This window comes from Medicago sativa, chromosome 8 (assembly GCF_051527215.1).
Source record: "Medicago sativa cultivar Bolivia chromosome 8, Bolivia_mono, whole genome shotgun sequence".
NCBI classification, from domain to species: Eukaryota; Viridiplantae; Streptophyta; class Magnoliopsida; order Fabales; family Fabaceae; genus Medicago; species Medicago sativa.
The window spans coordinates 63799411-63822849 of NC_140756.1; the positions used below are offsets into that span (position 1 = coordinate 63799411).

General features: G+C 32.0%; 2 protein-coding genes and 1 pseudogene across 6 annotated transcripts; 2 read left to right on the forward strand and 1 right to left on the reverse strand.

The window, feature by feature from the left end:
• Positions 1-514: 514 nt before the first annotated feature.
• LOC146900427 (uncharacterized) lies at positions 515-2374 on the forward strand (annotated as a pseudogene). The gene is made up of 2 exons (XR_015023811.1): positions 515-1282; positions 1404-2374. The product of XR_015023811.1 is annotated as an uncharacterized LOC146900427 (transcript).
• A 4911-nt stretch (positions 2375-7285) lies between these two features.
• Positions 7286-10441, forward strand: LOC146900428 (uncharacterized). 4 transcript variants are annotated; one of them, XM_085738399.1, is made up of 4 exons: positions 7286-7451; positions 7602-7741; positions 8072-8688; positions 9760-10441. In XM_085738399.1, exons 3-4 carry the CDS (start codon positions 8342-8344, stop codon positions 10220-10222), a joined length of 810 nt encoding a protein of 269 aa, XP_085594525.1. In that variant the 5' UTR covers positions 7286-7451; positions 7602-7741; positions 8072-8341; the 3' UTR covers positions 10223-10441. The 4 variants fall into 4 exon arrangements, with proteins under 4 accessions (XP_085594525.1, XP_085594524.1, XP_085594523.1 ...); XM_085738398.1 differs by lacking the exon at positions 7602-7741 and having other exon boundaries at positions 8066-8688; XM_085738397.1 differs by lacking the exon at positions 7602-7741.
• Positions 10442-12762: 2321 nt separating this feature from the next.
• LOC146900429 (Putative membrane lipoprotein) lies at positions 12763-16688 on the reverse strand. The gene is made up of 4 exons (XM_085738402.1): positions 16550-16688; positions 16125-16374; positions 15029-15304; positions 12763-13295 (listed from the first exon to the last, which is right to left on the reverse strand). The coding sequence occupies exons 2-4, from the start codon at positions 16363-16365 to the stop codon at positions 13285-13287; spliced, it is 528 nt and encodes a 175-aa protein (XP_085594528.1). The 5' UTR covers positions 16366-16374; positions 16550-16688; the 3' UTR covers positions 12763-13284.
• Positions 16689-23439: the final 6751 nt, after the last annotated feature.

Here is a 23439-nt window from a genome sequence, read left to right on the forward strand (position 1 = left end):
TTAATTTTTCATCTTTTAGTTTGACGACGGGTTCTTCGGAATTCTGATGGCTGTTTTGCTTTGATTTATTTGTTTCTGACCATTCATTAATCCAAATTTTGAATGCATACTTTGTTAATTTTTACTAAGACACTAAATTTGTGTTTTCCCTGAAAATGAATTTTTCGAATTCATCCTAAAAAACAGTCTTTTTCAACGGAATTTCTAGATGAAGAATTGAACTAGTATTGGTTGAATGAGTACTATCCTTCTTTGTTAGTTTGTTTCCCTAGACAGGATTTTTTTAAGATGTTTCAATAACTCTAATTGTAGAAAGAAAGCTTCTCATGATATAGTATGTAGCACCGTCATTTAAATTCAAGGCATGTTGGGTGTAAGACACATGTTAAATGGCTTCTGACACCGACACATATGGTTACGTTCAAATTTCAATCACTTCTATTTTTTTAAAATTATTACCTATGTCTTACGGTCAGTATCAGTGTTACTGTCATTTCTGGTGTCTGTACTGGTGCTTCTTAGATATAAACTATAGCAAAAAGATGAAATTCCATTTTTCTTGCAGTAGATATGGCAGCATACATGAGTTGCTTGAATTCTGATTCCAACATGCTATAACAAGATGGTGAAATTTTATCCAAAAAGTTATAATTCGAAGTTGAAAACAGCCTATGCTTTTAGCCAAAACAGCAGGAATAGCTATAGTTTGTGTAGATTTTTTTAGTTGCTATGATCGCTAAAGAAACATTCAAGAATCCAGTTGATTAAGTGCATGTTTGTTTTTGCAGTGGCATGAAATTAGCCGTGCTGCGAGACTGAAGCTTAAATTTCTAGCTTGTAAAATTGTGCTGTAAATAACATTGGGAGACGAAATTTACAAACCGGACACAGAAATAAACAAGTACCAAGTGAACTTGAATTATTTATTTAGAAAGATGGGATCTTTCATAGGTCATATTCTATCAGGAACCTTGTTTCTTCTACTTGGATTATGGCATATATGGTGTTCTGTTGTGAGATATGCATCAAGCCCTAAGACATTCCGAGTTCGCTCCTGGAATCCGGTACTAGGATTTCATGAGAGGCTCAAGCACTTGGAACTCTATTTTATTTCAATTGGTGTTTTCATTAGTTTGTGCGTTGAACTTTTGATTGGAACACAACTCAGGATTTTTTATGGTGGAATCTTGAATGCTACTTACTTGAATAACTTTGAGCACTCTGGAACGATGCTGATCTTTTTTATCTTCGGTTTTGTTACCCTGCTATCAGAAAAGACAAGGTTATTTACATGTTTTTGATGTTATTATGTTCCTGGCCTTTTCTTGTTCTAATGTGAATAATCCAAATGCATATGATTTATTTCCCTCCTCTAATTTGATCTTATTATATTTATTACGTAGATATGTTACCGTACCAGAAGGTGCTCTATGTTTCATATTTTCCACAGCATTCAGCACAGAGTATATTTTATTTTACTATCACTCAACAACACACACAGGTCTAGAAGGCAATTATCATATCCTCCTTGGATTTCTGGTTCGTCTTTGTATTTTATCTACAATTGCCGGAGCACTTCTTCCGACCAGTTTCCCGGTCGATTTATGTAGTAGCATCGCCATAACGCTACAAGGAATCTGGTTATATCAGACAGCTTTTGTTCTCTACGGTCCTATGCTACCGGCCGGTTGTACCATGAGGGACAATATTGTCACATGTCATTCGAATGAGAGCGAGGTTCATGGAGAATTGCTTGCTAATTTTCAGCTCTTTTTTGCAGTCCTTGTTGTTCTTTGTAGGAACTATATCTTCCTATGGCTTTGCAGCTTCAAGATATGGGAATTTTGAAGAAGTTGCTCCTAATTAAGGCTTTGATTAGATGAAGAATCAATTAGACTTTAATATTATGTGTCCATTTTTTTGTGTATGTCTATGAATGTAATGTTGGAGTAAATAAGTGCTGCAGTTGTGTGGTGAAATGGTTTTTAGAAAGCCAAAAATGTAAGGTTGATTTGTAAATTACTAGTAACGAATAACTTTTTTTTTTTTTTGAGAGAAAGTAACGAATAACTATGAGTGTGGGTATGTGAAAATGAGTATGTATAAAATAATCATACAAAAATAGACTTTGTGAATGTGATGCTATACGCAACTCTCGAAAATTCAAAGATGAAGATTTGGTACTACTCTTTCTTTCTGACCTAAATGTCACATATTCTTTTAATGGAACCTTTCCCAAACCCTTAACGTTGCCTTTGCTATGATTGTCAAAGGTGAAAGTTTGAATGGATTGGATTATATTGTTAGAACCACGTAGGTTCAAAGAACGGTATTTGTATTATATTTCGATGATAACAAGACTATTAATAAAGGAACAAATTGTCTACTAAATGTGCCTTTAAACATGTAGGTAAGTATAAGATATATAAAGGAATAAAATCATTCATTTGGTCTTAATGCAATAGTTGAACGTTCCAACAAAAAAGACGTTTATCCGATTCTAAGGAAATAACAAGTGGTCATCAAACACAAGACAAGTTGATCAAGTTCATAGCAAGCAAGCAAGCAAATCCGTCGGTCAACACATTGTCAACAAAACGCATCATCTGGAATAAAAAATTCAAGCAATCATTTGAACATGATGATCATCTAAATGGTCAGCTGCATTCTCGTGAAGTTCAAATATATGACGTAGCAATCATCTAGGTCATTGATACATTTAAAGATCAAGACAATCATCTAAATTATGCACTGAAGATTGCGTGCCCAACTCTGGTTTGGTTCAACAGTTATTATGAATTAAGATCTTCAAGTACAAAAGAATGGTCCTCTCAAACTCTTCAATTAGAGAAGTCTTTTTTTTTTTGTTACAATTAGAGAAGTCATTTCAAAGACAAAGATTAATTAGGAAAATGAAAAATTATTAATTAGTTGATAAATTTATTTGTTTTGTTTGGACACTTTTAGCCTCTAAAGCTTTGGTTGAAAAGTATTAAGAAAAAACTCAAAAATATGAAATTTCTTGCAAATAAATTAATGTCTATATTATAAGAAATTGGCTAAAATATGGTATTGGTCCCTGCAAAATAGGTCAGTTTTGGTTTTAATCCCTGCAAATTTTTTTTTATAGCTTTTGGTCCCTGCAAAAATAGGCCAGTTTTGGTTTTAGTCCTTGCAAATTTTTTTTATAGTTTTTGGTCCCTGCAAAAATAGGTCAGTTTTGGTTTTAGTCCCTGCAAATCTTTTATAATTTTTTTTATAATTTTTTAAAAAAAAAAATTAAAAATTCTGGAAAATTGAAAAATTAATAAAAAAATTAAAAAATTCTGGAAAAATTAAAAATTAATAAAAAATTGAAAAAAATATTAAAAAATTCTGGAAAATCGAAAAATTAATAAAAAAATTTAAAAATTCAGGAAAAATTAAAAATTAATAAAAAATTGAAAAAAATATTACAAAATTCTGGAAAAATGAAAAATCAATAAAAAAATCTGAAAAAATAATAGAAATTGAAAAATTAATAAAAATGAAAAAATTGAAAAAAACGGAAAAAATTAAAAAAATCTGGAAAAAATAAAAAAGATTAAAAAATTCTGGAAAAAATAAAATTTCGAAAATTTTCTAAAAAAATTAAAATTCTGGAAAAATGGAATTTTTGAAATTTTAAATTTTAATGAAATTCTGGAAAATAAATTTTAATGAAATTTTAAATTTTCGAAAATAAAAATGAAATTCTGGAAAAATGAAATTTTAATGAAATTTTTTTGAAATTTTCATTAGTATTTCTCAAAAAATTTCCGGGAATTTTAGTGTATTTATAAACCGAGAATAAGGGAAAAAATATGTGTATTTATAAACCGAGCTTAGGTTTTTTTTATGTATTTTTCGAAATTTCGAAATTTTCATTAATATTTTTTCCGGGAACTTTTGTGTATTTATAAACCGAGAATAAGGGAAAAAATACACTGAAAAAACCTAAGCTCGACATATATACTAATCGAAATTTCGAAAAATACATTTTTTCCAGAATTTCGAAATTTCGACATATATACTAATCAGAATATTTTTTATTTTCCAGAATTTTTTCATTATTTTTCATTTTATTAGATTATTTTATTTTTTTAATCCTTTTTTATTTTTATTAATTTTTCCAGATTTTTTTTTTCCGTTTTTTCAATTTTTTTCATTTTTATTAATTTTTCAATTTTCCAGATTTTTTTAATATTTTTATTGATTTTTTATTTTTCCAGAATTTTTTTATTAATTTTTAATTTTTCCAGAATTTTTAAAATTTTTTAAATTTTTTTTATTACATTTTCGATTTTCCAGAATTTTTTAATATTTTTTCCAATATTTTATTGATTTATCATTTTTCCAGAATTTTTTAATATTTTTTTCAATTTTTTTATTAATTTTTAATTTTTCCAGAATTTTTAAAAAAATTTTATTAATTTTTCAATTTTCCAGAATTTTTTAATTTTTTTTTAAAAAAAAGGGTTAAATATGTTTTTTGTCCCTATAAGTATACCAACTTTTCATTTTAGTCCCTCTAAAATTTTCCTTCAACTTTTAATCCCTATAAAATTTCCAATCACTACTTTTGGTCCCTATTTTTGAGTTAATTTTTGTATTTTTTAAATGAAATTGTCCAGAAATGTGTAGAATATTGTAAAAATCTTTCCCAAAAAAAGTTAGAATTTTTTAACAAAACATAAATTAAATATGAATTTTTAACCGTCAAAAATATAAAAATTCATATTAAATTCATGTTTTGTTAAAAAAATCTAATTTTTTTTGGGAGTGATCCTTATAATATTATGAATTTTTCTGCAAAATTTTGTTAAAAAATAATAATTCTAGATATGAGTTTACTTTAAAAGAGGGACCAAAAGTGAAGATGGAAAATTTTTGGGGGACTAAAAGCTGAAGGAAAATTTTAGAGGGACTAAAACGAAAAGTTGGTATATTTATATGGACCAAAAACATATTTAACCCAAAAAAAAACTATAAAAAAATTATAAAAGATTTGCAGGGACTAAAAGCAAAACTGGCATATTTTTGCAGGGACCAAAAACTATAAAAAAAAATTTGCAGGGACTAAAACCAAAACTGGCCTATTTTTGCTGGGACCAAAAGCTATAAAAAAAAATTGCAGGGACTAAAACCAAAACTGGCCTATTTTTGCAGGGACCAAAAGCTATAAAAAAAAATTGCAAGGACTAAAACCAAAACTGGCCTATTTTGCAGGGACCAATACCATGTTTTAGCCTAAGAAATTTGACTCATTAAAGCGTCTTTGAATTCAACTTTTCTAAATAATTCTCTAGAGTCAATTTTTTTGACAAAAATATAGTCAATTTTTTTATTTTGTGTTGTTTTAATTTTCATTTTATGTAAGTAAAATTTATTGTATTTTTTTTCTTATTAACCAAGTCTGAAATATTTAGTTTTAAAAGTATATCGTATTTTACATAACGCAACGTGATATAATTCCATAACGTAACGAATCAAACTTCCAATCTTCAAAAAGGAGAGAGCTTAAGTAAAATATTATTTTTTTAGTTTAGGAAGGTGGATGTTTTAAGTTTATTTATGGGTTTTAAAGTTGAGAGTTATAATTTGTCTTTGACGCACCTTCATTGTTGTGATGATACTCTCTTTATAAGAAAGAAAGGCAATAGTGGAGAATGTTTAGGTCAAAGACTATTTTAAGGTGTTTTAAACTTGTCTCGAGTCTTCGAATTAATTTTGCTCTTGGCAAAAAAAAAAATGTCTCACATATTTTGCAATGTGTTAGCAATAACTTTTTCTTTTAAAAAAAGAATGACATATTTTATTAAAGGTATGATATTTGAACAATTATTTATTTTTTAAATAATTTACAAGACAACCAAATATATATAAAGAAAGGCTTATTTACATTTTTAGTCCCTTAACTAATTATGTGGTTTCATTTTGGTCCCCTAACTAATTATCGTTACAAACTGGTCCCGCAAGTCTATTCCGTCCATTAGTTAAGTCCTTTCCGTCTGTTTTAAATTAGAAACCGTTAAGTTTTGAGAGATTTGTAGAGAGAGAAAACGACATCTTCATCTTTCTCTCTTCTCCCGTCGTTCCTTTCCTTCTTCATTCTTCCCAAAATATCATTTCTTCTTCCTGCCCTTACCAACTTCAAATACTCTTATCTGAACAAAGCATGTTCCTGAAACCTTTTAAATGACCTGAAACCTTTTAAATAATCTGGTCAACACATCAGGCAGCTGAACCAGCACAAAATTAACGCCAACAGCAAAACTGACAACATGCTGCTAAACAACCAAATCAGCCCTGCATAACCCACGCAGGCATACCAGCAAAACAGCCGCTGCCCTCACCATAAAAACCAGACCGAAGCAGCTGGACACAACACTGCTTCTGGCCTGTCAAACCGAAACAGCAGCAGAAACCGCTGCAGGCCTCCCCTGGTAGCATGTTCTTAACAGACACAGACACAACTATTGTACCCTGCACAATGTAGATACAATCACACAAGCCTAATAACCAAATGACAGAAACAGAAACCAAAAATGTCGTGGCCCTCATTTCAGTCAAATCAAAGCCAAACAACAATTACATTGGAAGAGAATGAAACCATTCATTGATTCACAAGATAATCATACATTAACTTAAAAGAAATTCATTAATTGTTTCCCAAAAAAAAATTTCCCAAAATTCGGATTGGTTACATCACTAACAGTTCTCAACACTTGTTTTTCACCACATCTACAGTCTCTACATGATCTTCTCCTGAGAATAGATCCATAACACGAAGCTGACGAGTTTCCACTTTGCTGCATAGAGTTGGTTTTCGAATTCTGGAACACTGGACATGATGAGTTGTTTAGTGAAGAGTATTTGAAGTTGGTAAGGGCAGGAAGAAGAAATGATATTTTGGGAAGAATGAAGAAGGAAAGGAACGACAGGAGAAGAGAGAAAGATGAAGATGTCGTTTTCTCTCTCTACAAATCTCTCAAAAACCTTATTCCCAACCCACACTTGCCACCTCATCACAACTTAACGGTTTTTAATTTAAAACAGACGGAAGGGACTTAACTGATGGATGGAACAGACTTGCGGGACCAGTTTGTAACGATAATTAGTTAGGGGACCAAAATGAAACCACATAATTAGTTAAGGGACTAAAAATGTAAATAAGCCATAAAGAAATATATATATATTGATACAAAAAAAAAAATCAATAAAAATAAAGATATTAAAATAAAAATAAAGTAAAATTATACTCTTTCTAGACAAATTGTGCGGTAGTTTACAGTAGCTTCCCTTTTTGTCATCAACAACACTGAAGCTGTCATATTGGTGAATGATTGAGCAGATCAATTAATTAGAAAAAGAGTTGAATTTGAAAGGGTTCTCTCTATTCTACTTTCTGTATTCAAACTCAATATCATACAGTAAGTAAAACAAAACCTATATCTAATCTACATTATTTTCTCTCTTTTATGCTTTGTTTTTCTGACCTGTCATTATCACAAATTTGATTTGTAATCTTTGTTAATTTGCTCTAAGAAACTGGATTCGTGTTTTCCCTGAAAATTAATTAGGGATTGTTTGATTAGTTTTCCTGAAAAAGTCAAGTGGTATGAAGGATATCTTTGGAAGGTTACCTCATTGACTCTGATTGTAAGAAAGGAAAGGAAGCTTTTTACAATATAATATGTACCACCCATATTTTGATTCGAAGGTGTGTCTCGCGTCTGACATGTGTTAGCTGACATCCGACACTGACACATGTGATTACTTTCAATCACTTCTATTTTCTTAAATTATTACCCATGCCTACTTACATATGTCAGTCAGTATGAGTGTCGGTGTCGTGTCTATAACATTGCCTAGATATAAATTGTAGCAAAAAGATGAAATTCCGTTTTTCTTTCAAAGTAGAAATAGTTGGCAAAGTAGCTCAAAATTTTGACATGAATCTGTAAAAGCATACATAAGTTGTTTGTATTCTGATTCCAACGTGTTATAAGATGTTATTGAACTGACTGCTTTTATCTAAAAAAAGAAACAGGATTAGTTGGTATGTTTGCAAGATGGAAACTTATTAGTTGCTATGATCAGCTGATGAGTCATTCAAGGATCCAGTTGATTAAGTGCATGTTTGTTCTTGTGGTGGCATGAACGCAGCTATGCGGTGAGACTGTAGCCTGACTTTCTACCTTCATAAAACTGCGGTGTAAAGGACATGGAGACACAAGATTTACAAGCTGGATGAAGAAACAAACAAGTACTAAGTGAACTTTGAATTATTTATTGAGAGTGGTAAAAGTAAATCAGAAAAATGGGATCTTTCATAGGTCATATTTTGCCTGGAACCTTATTTCTTCTTGTTGGAGTATGGCATATATGGTGCTCTGTGGTGAGATATGTATCAAGTCCTAAGACATTCCAAGTTCGAGCTTGGAACCCTGTACCGGGATTTGAAGGACGGCTCAAGTACTTGGAACTCTATGTTATTTCATTTGGTGCTTTCATTGACTTGTGCGTTGAGCTTTTAGTTGCAACACAACTGAAGTTTTTTGTTGGTGGAGTCTTGAATTCCACTTACTTGAATAACTTTGAGCACTCAGGAATGCTTCTGATGTTTTTGATCTTCGGCGTTGTTTCCCTGCTCTCAGAAAAGACAAGGTTAGGTGTTGTTGTTATGTTCCTGGTCCTTAAACACAACCTACTACTAATGTTGTTATTCTACATGTTATTTGGGGATAATAGATGCTATGGAAAATTGTGAAGATATTAGATAACTATGTTTTTTTTTTTCCTGAGTTTATATTGTTTACTGTCTTCAAGGAGATGGTGATGCTTATAAGTGGAGTGTACAAATTCTTGGGTTCAGACAGATATGTGATAATACACACACTTAGGTTTTTAATCTAATACCTCACCACTCTCATGAGGAAAGTCATGCATACTTCATGCACATTAGGGAAATTTTAAGTTTTAAATGTCTGATAATCCTCATTTTTTGCAATTTCCTCATACCAATGCTTTACTAAGTCTTAGTTTATTGGTTAGTGTTTTAGTTTTGAGTAAACACAAGGTGACATTTTTGTAATTACCAATAAAAAATGGAAAAATATTTCTCAAACCAAACAAGCACCGATCCTTTCCTTCTTTTCCATTTTCACTTCCTCAATCATTATCTGAATAACATATTTATGTCAGACTGTTTATGATTATCATTAGTTATGAAACCTAATTTAAACACATGCATTATGTAATGGCAAACAGCCTCTTGTGTAAAAAACAGGGTAAGGCTGCGTACAATACACCAATAATGGTGGGACCCCTTCCCGGACACTGCGTATGCGGGAGCTTTAGTGCACCGGGTTGCCCTTTGCCGACCCCACTTAGTGGGATAAGGCTTGGTTGTTATTGTATTATGTAATGGCAAAGTAATTACTGTCAAAATACCTGAGTATGCCATTTTTGTCCTTAAACTTGGTTATATATTTTCCATCCCCGTTTGCATAAGCTTATTTGAGTTTATCTATTGGCATAAGCACTTGTTAGACTGTTTGGGAGAGCTTATGGAAACAACTTATGACATGTTCATAAATTGTTTTCAGCTTATTTCCATTAACATTTAAGGATAGCTTATCAAAATAGCTTATAGATTATATGTGAGCAGTTTGACTTTATTTTATCCTTAAGCTATGGTTATTTATTTTCATCCTCTAATTTGATCTTATTCCGTAGATATATTCCCTTGCCAGAAGGTGCTCTTTGTTGGATTGCTGCCACAGCATTCACTGCAGAATATCTTCTCTTTAACTTTCATTCAACTACTCACAGAGGCCTAGAAGGCTATTATCATGTCCTCCTCGCCTTCCTGATTGGTCTTTGTATTTTATCTTCAATTGCCGGAGCCGTTTTACCGACATGTTTCCCAGTCGATTTATGTAAGGGCATTGCCATAACACTGCAAGGAATCTGGTTCTATCAGACCGCTTTTGTTCTCTTTGGCCCTATGCTACCGTCCGGTTGTAGCATGAAGGACAATGTTGTTACATGTCATTCGAAGGAGAGTGAGGTTCGTGGTGAACTGATTGCTAATGTTCAGCTCTTTTCTGCTGTCCTTGCTGTTCATGTAGGAACTATAGCTTCCTTTGGATTTGCAGCTTCAAGATATGGGAATTTTGAAGAACTTGCTCCCAATTAATAATAAGATGAAGATTGAAGTAGACTGTGATATTATGTTTCCATTTTTTTGTTGGTGAATGTAATATTTGAGTATTCAAGTTATGTGCTTATGTGATGAAGTGGTTTTTAGAAGGTCAAATGCAAAGTTGATTTGTAAATTATTTATTTGGTAGTATACAATTACAATGTAAATTTAAATAATATGAGGGAGTATCATGGATTATTACTTTTTTCTTCATTTTTATTTAGATACATAAATAATTTGCCACAGCCTCCATCATTTCATATTTACTAATGTGTATAACACTATCCCTATTGCATGAAACAGTTGCAATCACTATTAAAGAAGAAGCAATAGCCAACCTAAGAGCAACAAGTTCCATTAACCAAAAGTTTCTGCGCTATTTTCAATAAAAGTCTGCCTCAAAAGCTGGAGGATCCAAGGTGTTTCAACATTCAGTATCCATTATTGGTGTTTTCACCGGTGAAGTTTTATGCGACTTAGGAGATAGCATCAATCTGATGCCATTAGGAACTTTCAAAAGAATCGGAAGCTTGAAGTTACAACAAAGTGGAGCACTACCATGGCAACCAAAATAATAAAAGCCGCTTCTCATGTGAGTTTCAGTATTGTGCAACCAAAACACCAATTGAGTTTTTTGACAGCCTTTTTGAAATAGTATATGTTAGGAACTCACTATAGACCTTAGTACGGTTTCTCCTGGTTCAACATCAATTAGTGCTTTTGCTACAGAAAGGAAAGATCTTCCCAAAAGTAGCGGACATTCAGTGTAATATGTCATTTTCATCACAATCATATCAGCGAGGAAGGTAAATTTGTCCACCTTCACTTGAACAATCTCTACCATTCCATCGGCTTCTGTCATTGATCCGTTTACAAGTCCTATCAGCCGGTATGTCATCGGTTGTTGAAAATTATCTTCTCCGGCCTCTTCTTTGTTCTTTCCTTGTATAAATCTTGGGTCTTCCTCCTCTTCGCTTGGATCTTCTTCTGCTTCACTCGGGTCTTCTTTCATCACTAATCTTTTGCCTTTTCAACCTTTGAAAATTGTACCTGAATTTTGATTTCTCTAGAGCATATAACCTTTTTTTTTTGTCATCTAACATTTCAGGGTTCATCTTTTGAAAACCAGGTGGAATTTTGTCTATATTGTTGAGTTCATTGTGTCCTCTCTAGAGAGATTGATGGTTATCTTTCATTTCAGACTCCTTTGTTAGGTAGTAATTTCATGAATCTGTATCAATCATAAAACAACTAGAAAACATTTTCAGTGGTGCAGAAGCAGTGATTGTTGTTTTTGGTGTTTTTAAATAGAAACCTAGAGAACTAACTCCTAAAATATAAATTCAACCCTAAATGCCTATCCTAAATCAATGAATAAACTAACCTAGTCATGTAAGATAAGAATGACAGAAACTAAATTTTAAGACCAAATATTGTTGTTTGTTTGTAGAATTTGGATGATTTTGCTAGGCTACATATGTAACAGCTTGTGCAATTTATTTTGTTGGTTTTTGTTTGTAGAATTTGGATGATTTTGTGTTAGTACCATCTCCTTAATGCCTTGTAATTCTGATGGTGTACGAAAATAAAAAAAAAACTTCATCTATAAATAGGACAAGACTATCTTTGATTTATCACCACATTTTATCATAGAACTCTTGTAATCTTGCATTTGTTTTCATTAAAGTTTCTTGTTATTATTTACTTGTTTTATTTATTTTTATTAGGTATCTATTCACTATGATTGGTGTGCATTTTCTCTTTGTATTGGGATCATGGAAATTAGTCCTATGACGGACTTTCTAAACTCCCATCTTTTATTTTGTTAAGGGAATTTAAAATCTAATCTTGCCTTAGCAAGTTTTAAAAAAATATTAGGTAACGACCGAATGACCTAGAGGCGAAGGTAGTGGCTAGAAATATAAGGTTCGACAAATTGTTCAAAGTATTAAAATAGACAAGGAACTTCAGGGATGAAATGGGTAATTGTACTTAATGGGACGGACCAACATAGAAAACATGAGAATATGGATGGTTTCCATCCATAACTCATAAAAACTATCATAGTAATAATATGCTTAAATAAGTTTGTAAACATAATTCTTCATCATAATGATGTTTCATCCATAATATACGAAAACTGATATATTATCGTTACAAAAATTAATATATTAACACACAATTTACCTCATACATTTTCTTGGGTTAATTTTCAATAACTCTCGAAAACTGTTATTGCCCCTGGCATATTTCTTGGGTTAATTTTCTTTTTATCTTTGTCTGCGTCTTATTTATCTCAGAAGTATTCTACACCTCTTCAAGATTACCGCAACTACAAGTACGCTTTCAATGAGTCTCTTATAGACCCCAAAAGTAGTTAATGTCACATATTTTAACAAGAGTGATCCTAAATACTACAACAGGTTTTTATTTATATGAATGGCAAGAAAGCAGACATGTCCTATTTTAAATAAGCAAAACATGGTTTACTAATGTCTTTGGTGGAAATCCGGTGGTAAAATGAGCCGATCAAATTTGTTTGTAACTTTCATCCTTCATTGTTTCATAACAATCAACATATTCTTTTTAATAAAAGGATTTTTCAACCAACAAGTCATCACTGACAGCATACCAATTTAGTCAAAGGATAAGGGATGTTTGGAACATGTGAGCTTGAAAACAAAATTATCCTAAATTCCCTAATATACTGTGATATCAGTAATATGTTTACAACAAAAGAAGAAAACTGATGCCTCAATATCTGACTTGATATTCTTCCATATATTGTTGACTGCCGTTTTAGCTTTTCATGTCATTGATGTGTTCTCTCTATCATGGAACCGAAATCTAGGTACATCTACAGGAGGAAATTTCTCAGTGTTGCTGGTAAGAGCTACATCAAAGCAGCGAAAAATGAGAACAGAGCAATATGGTTTATCATTAACCATAAAAATAGGACCTCCTATCAAAAATGAGAAACCAAGAGGTCCGTCAAAAAGTAACCACAAAGCCAATAGTTGTGAGTGGAAGGATCAATATAGTTGTGAGTGGAAGGATCAATCTTTTCCTGCAAAATAAGAGACGCAAATGTCAAAGCTACTTTCCTCAACATCAGCAGGTAATGAGATAAATGTAGAGGAAGCTCACTCAAGCTTGATGCTTTCAAGAGACCATCAATTACATGCATACTCAACAGGCAGAATGCATCATAAAGAAATCAAAACTTTCACATGGCAGTCCCAACAGCGTTAATTCAAGTCCAGTGGGATAAAAATCTTTTTTATTTAATGGCAGGGAATTTATGGGAACAGAAAGCGGGAAAAAATAAAATACATCAATTGAAACTGAATGCAGGATCAGTTCAAAAAATTTAAACAATCTTCAGCTTTTCAAGTCATAACTTCAGGGATGGAAAACAGATTTGGATCTAACACAGTTGCGTTTTCATGCTTTTGTTGCAGTAGTGGATTGAAGGCCGTTCAATCAAAATTGGAAAGCTCACATTTTAACTGTGATTTGACTTAAAATACACATTGAAATATGAGGCATCTGGTTTTGATCAGACGACCTACGACTGCAGAAAACGCATGAAAGCATGACTGCAAAGAATTGCAAACCATGGAAAACCTATAGCTATTAGCTACTGTCAATGGAAATCTGTCAACATATATTCTGGCTTAGGTATAACCATTTACAATCATAGAAAAAGAAACTGTTAGTAAGAAAGTCAGGGCATGTTTCTACATTCTAAGTTTGGTCTTGTTTCTAGCTTGAGATTTAAGCTCAATAAATAAGAAAGTTATTCGATAAAAGACATTTTGTATGATGACAAAGGTTTTCAGAATCGAGATTTTGCTTATAATCGAAAGAGGATAGCAAGATCGCGAAACCTAAAATCGCAACCAAAATCGAAGGACTCTACTAAATTAATTTTGTAGAAGCAAAAGGGAATAGCAATATCGCAAAATCGAAAATCGAAACTAAAATCAAAGGATTCTACTCAAATAATACTAAATATATGTTATAAAGAGCATAAACTACTCAGTTTGAAATCTTAAAACAAACATAAACTACCATGTCTCAAGTTTTTAACATAAACGACTCAAAAGTCTCAAATCTTAAAAGGTCACAACCGGGTCAAATCTTACCCGGACCAAAAAAACCAATTCCAAGTTGAACCGGGTCAAAAATAATCCAAACAAAATGCCCAGAATCGGTAGAAACCACCAGAGTCACACGATTTTGCTGCATTTCACGATTCTGTGCGATTTCAAAGGGATTTTGCTGCTTTAAGGATTTTACTCGGGATTCAGAACCATAAGGCATAGCAAAATCGCAAAATCATGGGATTTTGGGATTTGACTGTTGAGAGATTCTCATTGGCAACTGTTAAAATTATTATAGGGTTCTAAGGCTGAGTGATTAGGTCACAGATTCAAGTTGCAGAATCAGCCTCTAGCAGAAATGAAAGGTAAGGCTGCCTACGATGGATCCACAGTAAGTCCAACCATTCCCTAGATCCTATCACAATGGGAACTTTATAGCGCCAGATTAATCTTTCTAGGTTTAGGAGGAAAAATAGTGAATAGAGTGTTGGATAAATCGGTAAAAGAATGAGCTAACAGCTGAAGTAGAGAAAAAATGAACTATGAAATAAAGAAGCTAAAAGACATAAATGCAACAAGCTCAACAAGATAGATAAATTGTGAAAAAGGAAAGCGAACAAGCAAACAATTTATACAAGACAAATACTAGGTAATAGAGTATAGATGAATCTGATATTCTAAACCAAAATAATACCTTTACGAGGGCTGAATAACTGGCTATGAAATGCTTGTATACTTTTACATGCAGAAGTAGTAACCAAAGGCAAGTTGTTCTTCATGTCAAAGAAATCAGTTCCGTTGATTGATAAATACTTTTGCCGAAAACAAGAGAATTTTTCACCAGCTTCTCTTTGAAAGTCAGACACGGAAGGTACACTTCTAATCCAAACATCCCCTGAGGCTTGTGGACCAGAAAGATGACCACAAGAACGTGCTAACTTCAATGCAGAGCTTTTTGTTGCCAGAAGAGCTGGATTAAAATAGGTCACAAATAATGTGAATAAGTTTCAGACTAAGAATCGTAGATTTTTTTTTTAAGAAAGACTAAGAATCGTAGATTCTAACCACACATAATATTTGCATCAATTTGAGCATAGTTATCAGTATCTTACTACATGCGAGTTGTATCCCAATTTGATACTAAATTGAACTCAATCGAAACGAAGCTCTAATGTGTATCTATTTTGGACATGAATCTCATTTTGAATTCTTATTCATAATTTTGAATCCCGTTTCACAATGATAATTCTAATTCATTCCAAAGAATCATTACGTAAACATGGTGTAGTGAGCCATTTTTTTGTCAACTGTGTATATTGGGTCAATTTCTTATGACAATAACAACCAAAAGCCTTATCCCATTAAGTGGGGTCGACAACATGGATCAAATTACGCCATAATATTCTATCATAAACCATATTCCGATCCAACTCATTAATCTCTATATCTTTCTTAATAATTTCTCTTATAGTTTTTCTAAGTCTACCTCTGCCTCTAGTATACCGACTATCCTTCATCTTATCTACTCTCGTTACTACAAAATCAATAGGTTTTCTCTCAAGATGCCCAAACCATCTACAGGGTTTCTCTTATAGTCTTCGTACATTCTTAAATTATTTTCAGGTTCATATATGATATATCAACTTATAACATAGTTATGTCACTTGCCTTTACTTAAAAATATCATATTTTTATAGCTGCGATAAAAATCCGATTCACGATTCAGAAAATAGTTCTTCTGATTCACAATATGAATGATTCCGCGTAACAATCAACAAAAAGAGGCATACCATTATAAGGAGCTGCAAAGATGACATTAGCAGGAAGACCAATTCCAAAACCAACAAGAGTAATACCAACATTGAATCCAACGCCGCAACCAGCTCCAACATAACCAACAACTTCAGGACCAAATCCAGGACCCCATCCAACACCACAACCAACGCCGAAACCCATTCCATAAAATGCTCCATAAGTTGGATGAACAGGGTTCCATCTTTCATATCTTCTAAACAATCCTTTTATAATCATTATTAGAACCTAAAAACATTGCAGTTGTAAGTAATCATTAAGAAAATAGCTCACAACATGTTTGTTGAAATGACAATGATAAAGTTTTAGTCTAACTAATACTAGACATGTGAATTTTGATTGAAAGCACCAAACACCTTAAGATAATAAGTAATGAAAATAAAATGGAATTGTGAAGACTTACTTAGGAGAGAAAAGAGAATAAGCGAAAACTGAAATTGAGTTTGGAAGAAGCAGAGAGAGAAAGAGAAAGGATTGGAGATTTTTGAGCAGAAGTTAAATTCAGTTTATCCATAGCGAAGCCAACGACGAAAAGAAAAGATAAAAACTGTAAAATAATATAATGTAGGGTTAAATATGGTATTGACACTGTAAATATACGAGCTTTTCATTTTATTTTCTTTAAAATTTTCATTTAACTTTTAGTTGATATAAAATTTTCGATCATTATTTTTGGTTTTATTTTTAAGCCAGTTTATATGTATCATTTGTATTTTTTTAACAAAATTGTGTAGAAATATTGTATAAATCTTCCAAAAAAAAATAGAATTTTTCAAAAAAAAACATGAATTAAATACACAAGTCTTCTCATATCACTTTATACTTATATGAAGATTTGATATCTCATATCCATGATATGTTATCACATGTCTTCTCACAAAATACGGTTTATGCATTACTACTATTCCGCTTCACTGTAAAAGTTGATTACATATACTTCAAAAATAGTGTGATTATGTTTAACAAGTCTCAGGATTAAATCACGCTTAATATTCATTAAATAGATCTAACTATTTTAAGGATTTAATTACTTTAAAACAAACCTAATAAAAGAGTGTGTCTTATATGTTTATACTATATATCTACACACACTAAGGTCATGATAGAAAAGCAAATTCAATATAAATTGTCTATTATAACTTACTCCAACAATATGGTCCTTCAATACATTACTCTTAACTCACTTTCTATCTACATGCATGTTTCCTAACTTTGACATTTGGGTGCCTTTTTTTGGTTTTGGGTTTAACCCCTCTTTTGAGAAAGAGCATTGGGTATTTGTATAAATTTTGTTTGCACTCTAAATGTTTAGTTTCTTTTAACTCAAATTTGTATAACTTAAAAATCATAATGTAAGTACAACCTTCTGATGATATCATTAGTTCATTAAGCATGTGGAAGGAATTCTATAAAAAAATATTAGCATTATGTGTTTGCTCACTCCATGGATACTTTTTTATGCATGAAAAAGACGTGTCATCTTGCTTCAGATTGGATATATTTAATTATGTTCAATATTTCATCTTTGTTTGGAATAAGGTTGATATTTCAATAATAGGTCCATGCAACTTACGTTCCTTGATAGTTTTGGAGTGGGCTGAAGATTCACTAGCTCATCAAGTGGAGATAAATTTACATAGTTGCTGATTCAAACTCTTAGCACTCAAAGGCCAACGGTCAGATGTATCCCATGGTAAAGTAACGGTTTTAAAATTGAAGAGAGGCAGCTTGATAGTAATTACAATTAAAGGAGGCAGCTTGCAGCAGTTTTAGAATTTGTTTGGGCTAGCTTTTATCAATTGGAAATGAAGAAAAGAAGCTAGTCACGTTAAATCCCCAAAGAACAATTTTATTGCTTTATTTTAATTAATAATTGTAAGGCTGATTGTCTTATATGAAATTAGGAAATGGCTGGTTTTATTAGGATTTTATTTTCAGGTTTGATTTAATATTTTATTATTTCAAACCCAAAAATAAAACTAGTTACTATTTTAATTTATTAGGGTCCATTGAGATACTTGTAACAAATGCTCTATAAATTGTAAGTTTCTCAATGAAATAAAACAAGTAGAATTTTGAGTAAAAAAATACACTTTGTGTGTTGTGAAGCTTTGCTTCTTTTTGGTTCTGGATTGAACCATGACTTGATCTTATCAAGGAATCACTTTTCTTGTGGCGATCCTCGCATCCACCGGCTTATCAATCTTTCTTGGATTAGAAAGAGTGTGGCGCCCCTGTCTCCATTCCATTTCTTCATTATTTTAGTCTTTTCACCATTTCCACCAAAATTATTCATATTTAGCTTCCGACGGCTCCGTGGTACTCATCATTTGGTAATCAGAGCTTAGGTTCAAATCAGGTGTTATCTATCCTTTTAATTTATTTTATTTTTGTTGTTCTACATCAAAGTTTTAAAAAAAACAAAATATCCAAAAAAAAAAGGTGAAAAAAACGAAAAAAATTGAGTGAAAAAAAAAAGAGAGAAAAAAAATCAAAGTTTCAATTTTTATTTTCTTAAATGTATTTCATGGAAGCCAAGCAAAAGAAAATTATTTTCTTTACAAGATGTCTTGTGAATGATAAAGTTTGTGAGTTGTTCATTGATAGAAAATATTGGATCAATATGGCAAGCACATCAATGGTGGAGAAATGGAGACTTCGGGTTCTTGAGCATCCAGATCCATATATTCTTTATAGTCTTGAGGATCCAGAATTTAAAGACATGGCTGATGTTTTGGTGACCAAACAAGTGAGAGTGCCATTCAAAATTGGAGAATATGAAGATGAGGTATTATGTGATGTGGTGCCTTCCAAAACAAGAGATTTTTTACTTGGGCTTCCATGGCAGCAACAATGTCGAGCAAAGCATGATGAACATACCAACACTTACACATTTTCATTTAAAAATTGTCAAATTATTCTTGCACATGATAAGTTTGGTTATGATCAAATTTTGAAAAGGAGAGCGAGAAGAGAAGAAAGCATGGAAAGGATTAAAAGAGAGATTGCTTCTATTTTTAAAACATTTGAAGAAAAGCATCTTCAAATTCAAAATGATTATAAAAAGCGTGAAAGAGATGTTGAAAAAATAGAAGGTCTCATGGTAAAAGAAAGTAATGAGGATGAAAAGGTAAAAGAAGAGAAAAAGGTTAATGAGAAGGAAAATAAAGAGAAAAATGTTGGGAAGTTTTGGCCTACTATTACACTAGTACCTTCATCAAAGTTGGTATGTGTAGTTAAATGTTGGGATTCTTCTAATATTTTGCAATCTCCTAACCTTACTTCTTTAACTCATGAAGGAAACCAAGCAAATGAAGAAGTTTTCTCTCAACTAGTAGAAAACAATCATGTTCTTTGGAAATTTGATTATGTCCCAAAATCACAAGAAGAAAAATTTCTACATAACTCACTTCAATTTTATGCAGGTTTGGATTTGAGGTCAAATCCTGTTGAAGAGGGGGGGAATGATGATATCATTAGTTCATTAAGCATGTGGAAGGAATTCTATAAAAAAATATTAGCATTATGTGTTTGCACACTCCATGGATACTTTTTTATGCATGAAAAAGACGTGTCATCTTGCTTCAGATTGGATATATTTAATTATGTTCAATATTTCATCTTTGTTTGGAATAAGGTTGATATTTCAATAATAGGTCCATGCAACTTACATTCCTTGATAGTTTTGGAGTGGGCTGAAGATTCACTAGCTCATCAAGTGGAGATAAATTTACATAGTTGCTGATTCAAACTCTTAGCACTCAAAGGCCAACGGTCAGATGTATCCCATGGTAAAGTAACGGTTTTAAAATTGAAGAGAGGCAGCTTGATAGTAATTACAATTAAAGGAGGCAGCTTGCAGCAGTTTTAGAATTTGTTTGGGCTAGCTTTTATCAATTGGAAATGAAGAAAAGAAGCTAGTCACGTTAAATCCCCAAAGAACAATTTTATTGCTTTATTTTAATTAATAATTGTAAGGCTGATTGTCTTATATGAAATTAGGAAATGGCTGGTTTTATTAGGATTTTATTTTCAGGTTTGATTTAATATTTTATTATTTCAAACCCAAAAATAAAACTAGTTACTATTTTAATTTATTAGGGTCCATTGAGATACTTGTAACAAATGCTCTATAAATTGTAAGTTTCTCAATGAAATAAAACAAGTAGAATTTTGAGTAAAAAAATACACTTTGTGTGTTGTGAAGCTTTGCTTCCTTTTGGTTCTGGATTGAACCATGACTTGATCTTATCAAGGAATCACTTTTCTTGTGGCGATCCTCGCATCCACCGGCTTATCAATCTTTCTTGGATTAGAAAGAGTGTGGCGCCCCTGTCTCCATTCCATTTCTTCATTATTTTAGTCTTTTCACCATTTCCACCAAAATTATTCATATTTAGCTTCCGACGGCTCCGTGGTACTCATCACCTTCATTGCAATTTAAAATCTTAGCCTCAATTAACAACTCTATTATGGGTTTCCTTTCCCTTATCACAAATGGAGATGATCTTAACTCATGATCAACACCCTCCTTATTTTTAAAAGAAATGAAGTTTTGTCACACAAAAAATTGAAATTTCTTTTTTTTTAGTTCTTGTGTATAGCTTTCCTTAATTTGTGTTCGGATATTTTTTCTACTTATCAAGTTCCGTTTTCTGTCATTTATAGTGATGAATTAGTTAATCTATTTTAATAAATGGACCTTACAAATGGGTCCCACTAATATATCACATGTGTCTATCTCTCATAGATAAACAATAAATAAAATATGAATAAATGATAGATAAGTAGAACAATTTGGACTCAACTTTTGAGGTAATAATATTTGAGACATTTTCAGCCATTAAATGTGAACACCTCTCCTAATCGATGTTCAAACATTGATTGGTCACGTTGTGGAAGACTAATCCCTTTCGTCAAATTTAGCCATGTTGATAAAAATGAAGAGTTTATTTATGAGAGATAAGAAAATTGATAGGTTCTATTTTTTAAGGAAATTGCTAACATGTGCCCTTAGGGCACTTGTTAGTGTACTAAATATAGAAGTTTTGTAGTAGAAATTGTGCATTAAATTTTTTTAAAAAGTTAAAAGATGTTGTCTTTAATAAATAATTACTATTTATGTGTTCATTAACAAGTGTTTTTAGGACACAACACACAAGTTAACATGATTTTTTATAAGTGAAAATTGGTTCCATCAATATTTTCTTAATATCTATTTTTTATTGGCTTTACATAACGTACACAAGTAATAGGGATAATTACACTCACCTCCCTTGAGTTTTAACCAAATGACATTGACACACCCTCTAGTTTTAAAACTAACGCTAACCTCCCTTAAGTTTTCATCAATTAGACAAACAACTCCCTTCTATACTAACACTGTTAATTGTGTTAATATTCTGTTAGTTTTTACAAGTTGATATGTCTTTTAACTTGATTGTGTGTAAAAGGGCATACTTTGTTAATTCTAAAGAGAGAGTCAAGGGAATGACCATGGGAGAGACTTTGCAAATCCCAGAGAAAGAGTCGCAATTGGAACAATGAAATGTATATTTATTTATAGATAGATGACTGAGAGAGGGAGATTGAATAAAATCAATCCAATTGGTGCTAAAGAATGAATAGTATACACGTGAGAGTATCTTAGATGGCTCCAATTTTAGCATTGAAGGAGGATGCAGAGGTTCTAATTGAAATTGAGTGTATCTTCAAATGTGAGAAAATGATTAAAAGACCATCTTTACGGGTTAGTATGCGGCCTGCAACTTATGGAGTCACATGGTATACAACTGCACTAACACTTGAGACAAATGAAGGAAGATGTATGGGTTATAATTATAATTCAATAAAGAGACAAATTAATGAATTATTCAATTTTTGTAATATATATTTTGTGATGCATGTATTGTGTATCACCGGATTCTGAGAGATTGCCGAGCATCCACATCTCTCGTTTTTTTCTTCAGAGAGGTTGGATATGTATCATGGATAATGCATCGATTTGTTAAAAGTTAACAAAAATTTAATGGTGTTAACAAGGAAGAGAGGTGTTTGTTTTTGATGAAAATTTGAGGGAGGTTAATGTAAGTTTTAAAATTAGAGGGGGTGTCTTTGTTATTTTGATAGAACTCAGGGGAGGTGAGTGTAATTTCCCCCAAGTAATATTATCTTGCTTCATGCACAATTGTGATTTTCACGATTGAATGAATAAGTCTTATGACTTATTCATTAAGGCTTTGTTTGGGAGTTTGGAGGGGAAGGGAGGGGAGGGTTTTGGGGGTTGAAAATATATAGAAAAATGGACAAAAAAATTCACATTTTTTGAAAGAACGGTTTTTTAGAGAATGATAAACCAATACTTATGATTAATATACTTTTAATTTTAAGAATATAACAACAACATATATTGAATTTGAAAAATTCATATAAACCCTCCATAACCCCCCCCCCCCCCCCCCCCCCCAAAAAAAAAAAAAAAAACCCTCCCCCAATACAATTTTTGAGTTCCCCAAAATGAGGGGGATTTTTTATTATGAGTAAAAAATTAACCTCCAAAGTCCTCTCCTCCAAATATCTTCTATTTCTTCCGCTTGCTCCTTCCTTTTTTCTAAAACCCTCCCCTCCAAACTCTCAAACAAAACCTGAATGATAGTAGAGAACAACGTATGTATTATGATGCCGGACATATCTCATTTATCTACTATTGAATTGGTCTCTCTTGTAAGTACTATCTTCATATATTTTCAAGAAAATGAGACAATCTGAGTAAAAAAAAAATAGACAATATATAAGCTTGAGTGACCTTTGCATGCATTGTTACTTTTTATCAGGGACCAAAGGCCCACAACATTGGTAGAAGAAAGCACATAAGACCTATAGGAATAGTCATAGGCAAAATGCAATATTCATGGTTCAAAATCCCATCATGCAAGAAATTGATTTGTTGCATACTCCAGCAACCTATTAAGCATATTACTATTATAAACGTAGGTTTTTGTTAACGAATGTTTCCAAAATACCTTTTAAACATTTTAAATTAAATAATTATTTTTGACTATTTCAGATTCTATAATCCGAACATATCCAAATTGTGTTCGGATTATAGAATATAAAATCCCCTGGACATTTTGGTAAAAAAATAATGGGGCACGCAAGAAGTAGATAAGGTGAAAATATTAATAGTCTAAATCATTCTTTCTTATAAATTGTGATTGAGCCTAACATAACCCTACAAAACCGACAACTGAGGTGATGATTGACCCCACTTATAAACTCATTGTCATGACATCT

Excerpts from the sequence above, each read along its gene's own strand:
- LOC146900428 (XM_085738399.1), top strand. The coding sequence starts at position 8,342 with ATGGGATCTTTCATAGGTCATATTTTGCCTGGAACCTTATTTCTTCTT. Across the intron at positions 8,689-9,759 it reads CTGCTCTCAGAAAAGACAAG|ATATATTCCCTTGCCAGAAG; the intron begins GTTAGGTGTTGT and ends CTTATTCCGTAG.
- LOC146900429 (XM_085738402.1), bottom strand. The coding sequence starts at position 16,365 with ATGATTATAAAAGGATTGTTTAGAAGATATGAAAGATGGAACCCTGTT. Across the intron at positions 15,305-16,124 it reads CTTTGCAGCTCCTTATAATG|CTCTTCTGGCAACAAAAAGC; the intron begins GTATGCCTCTTT and ends ATTTTAATCCAG.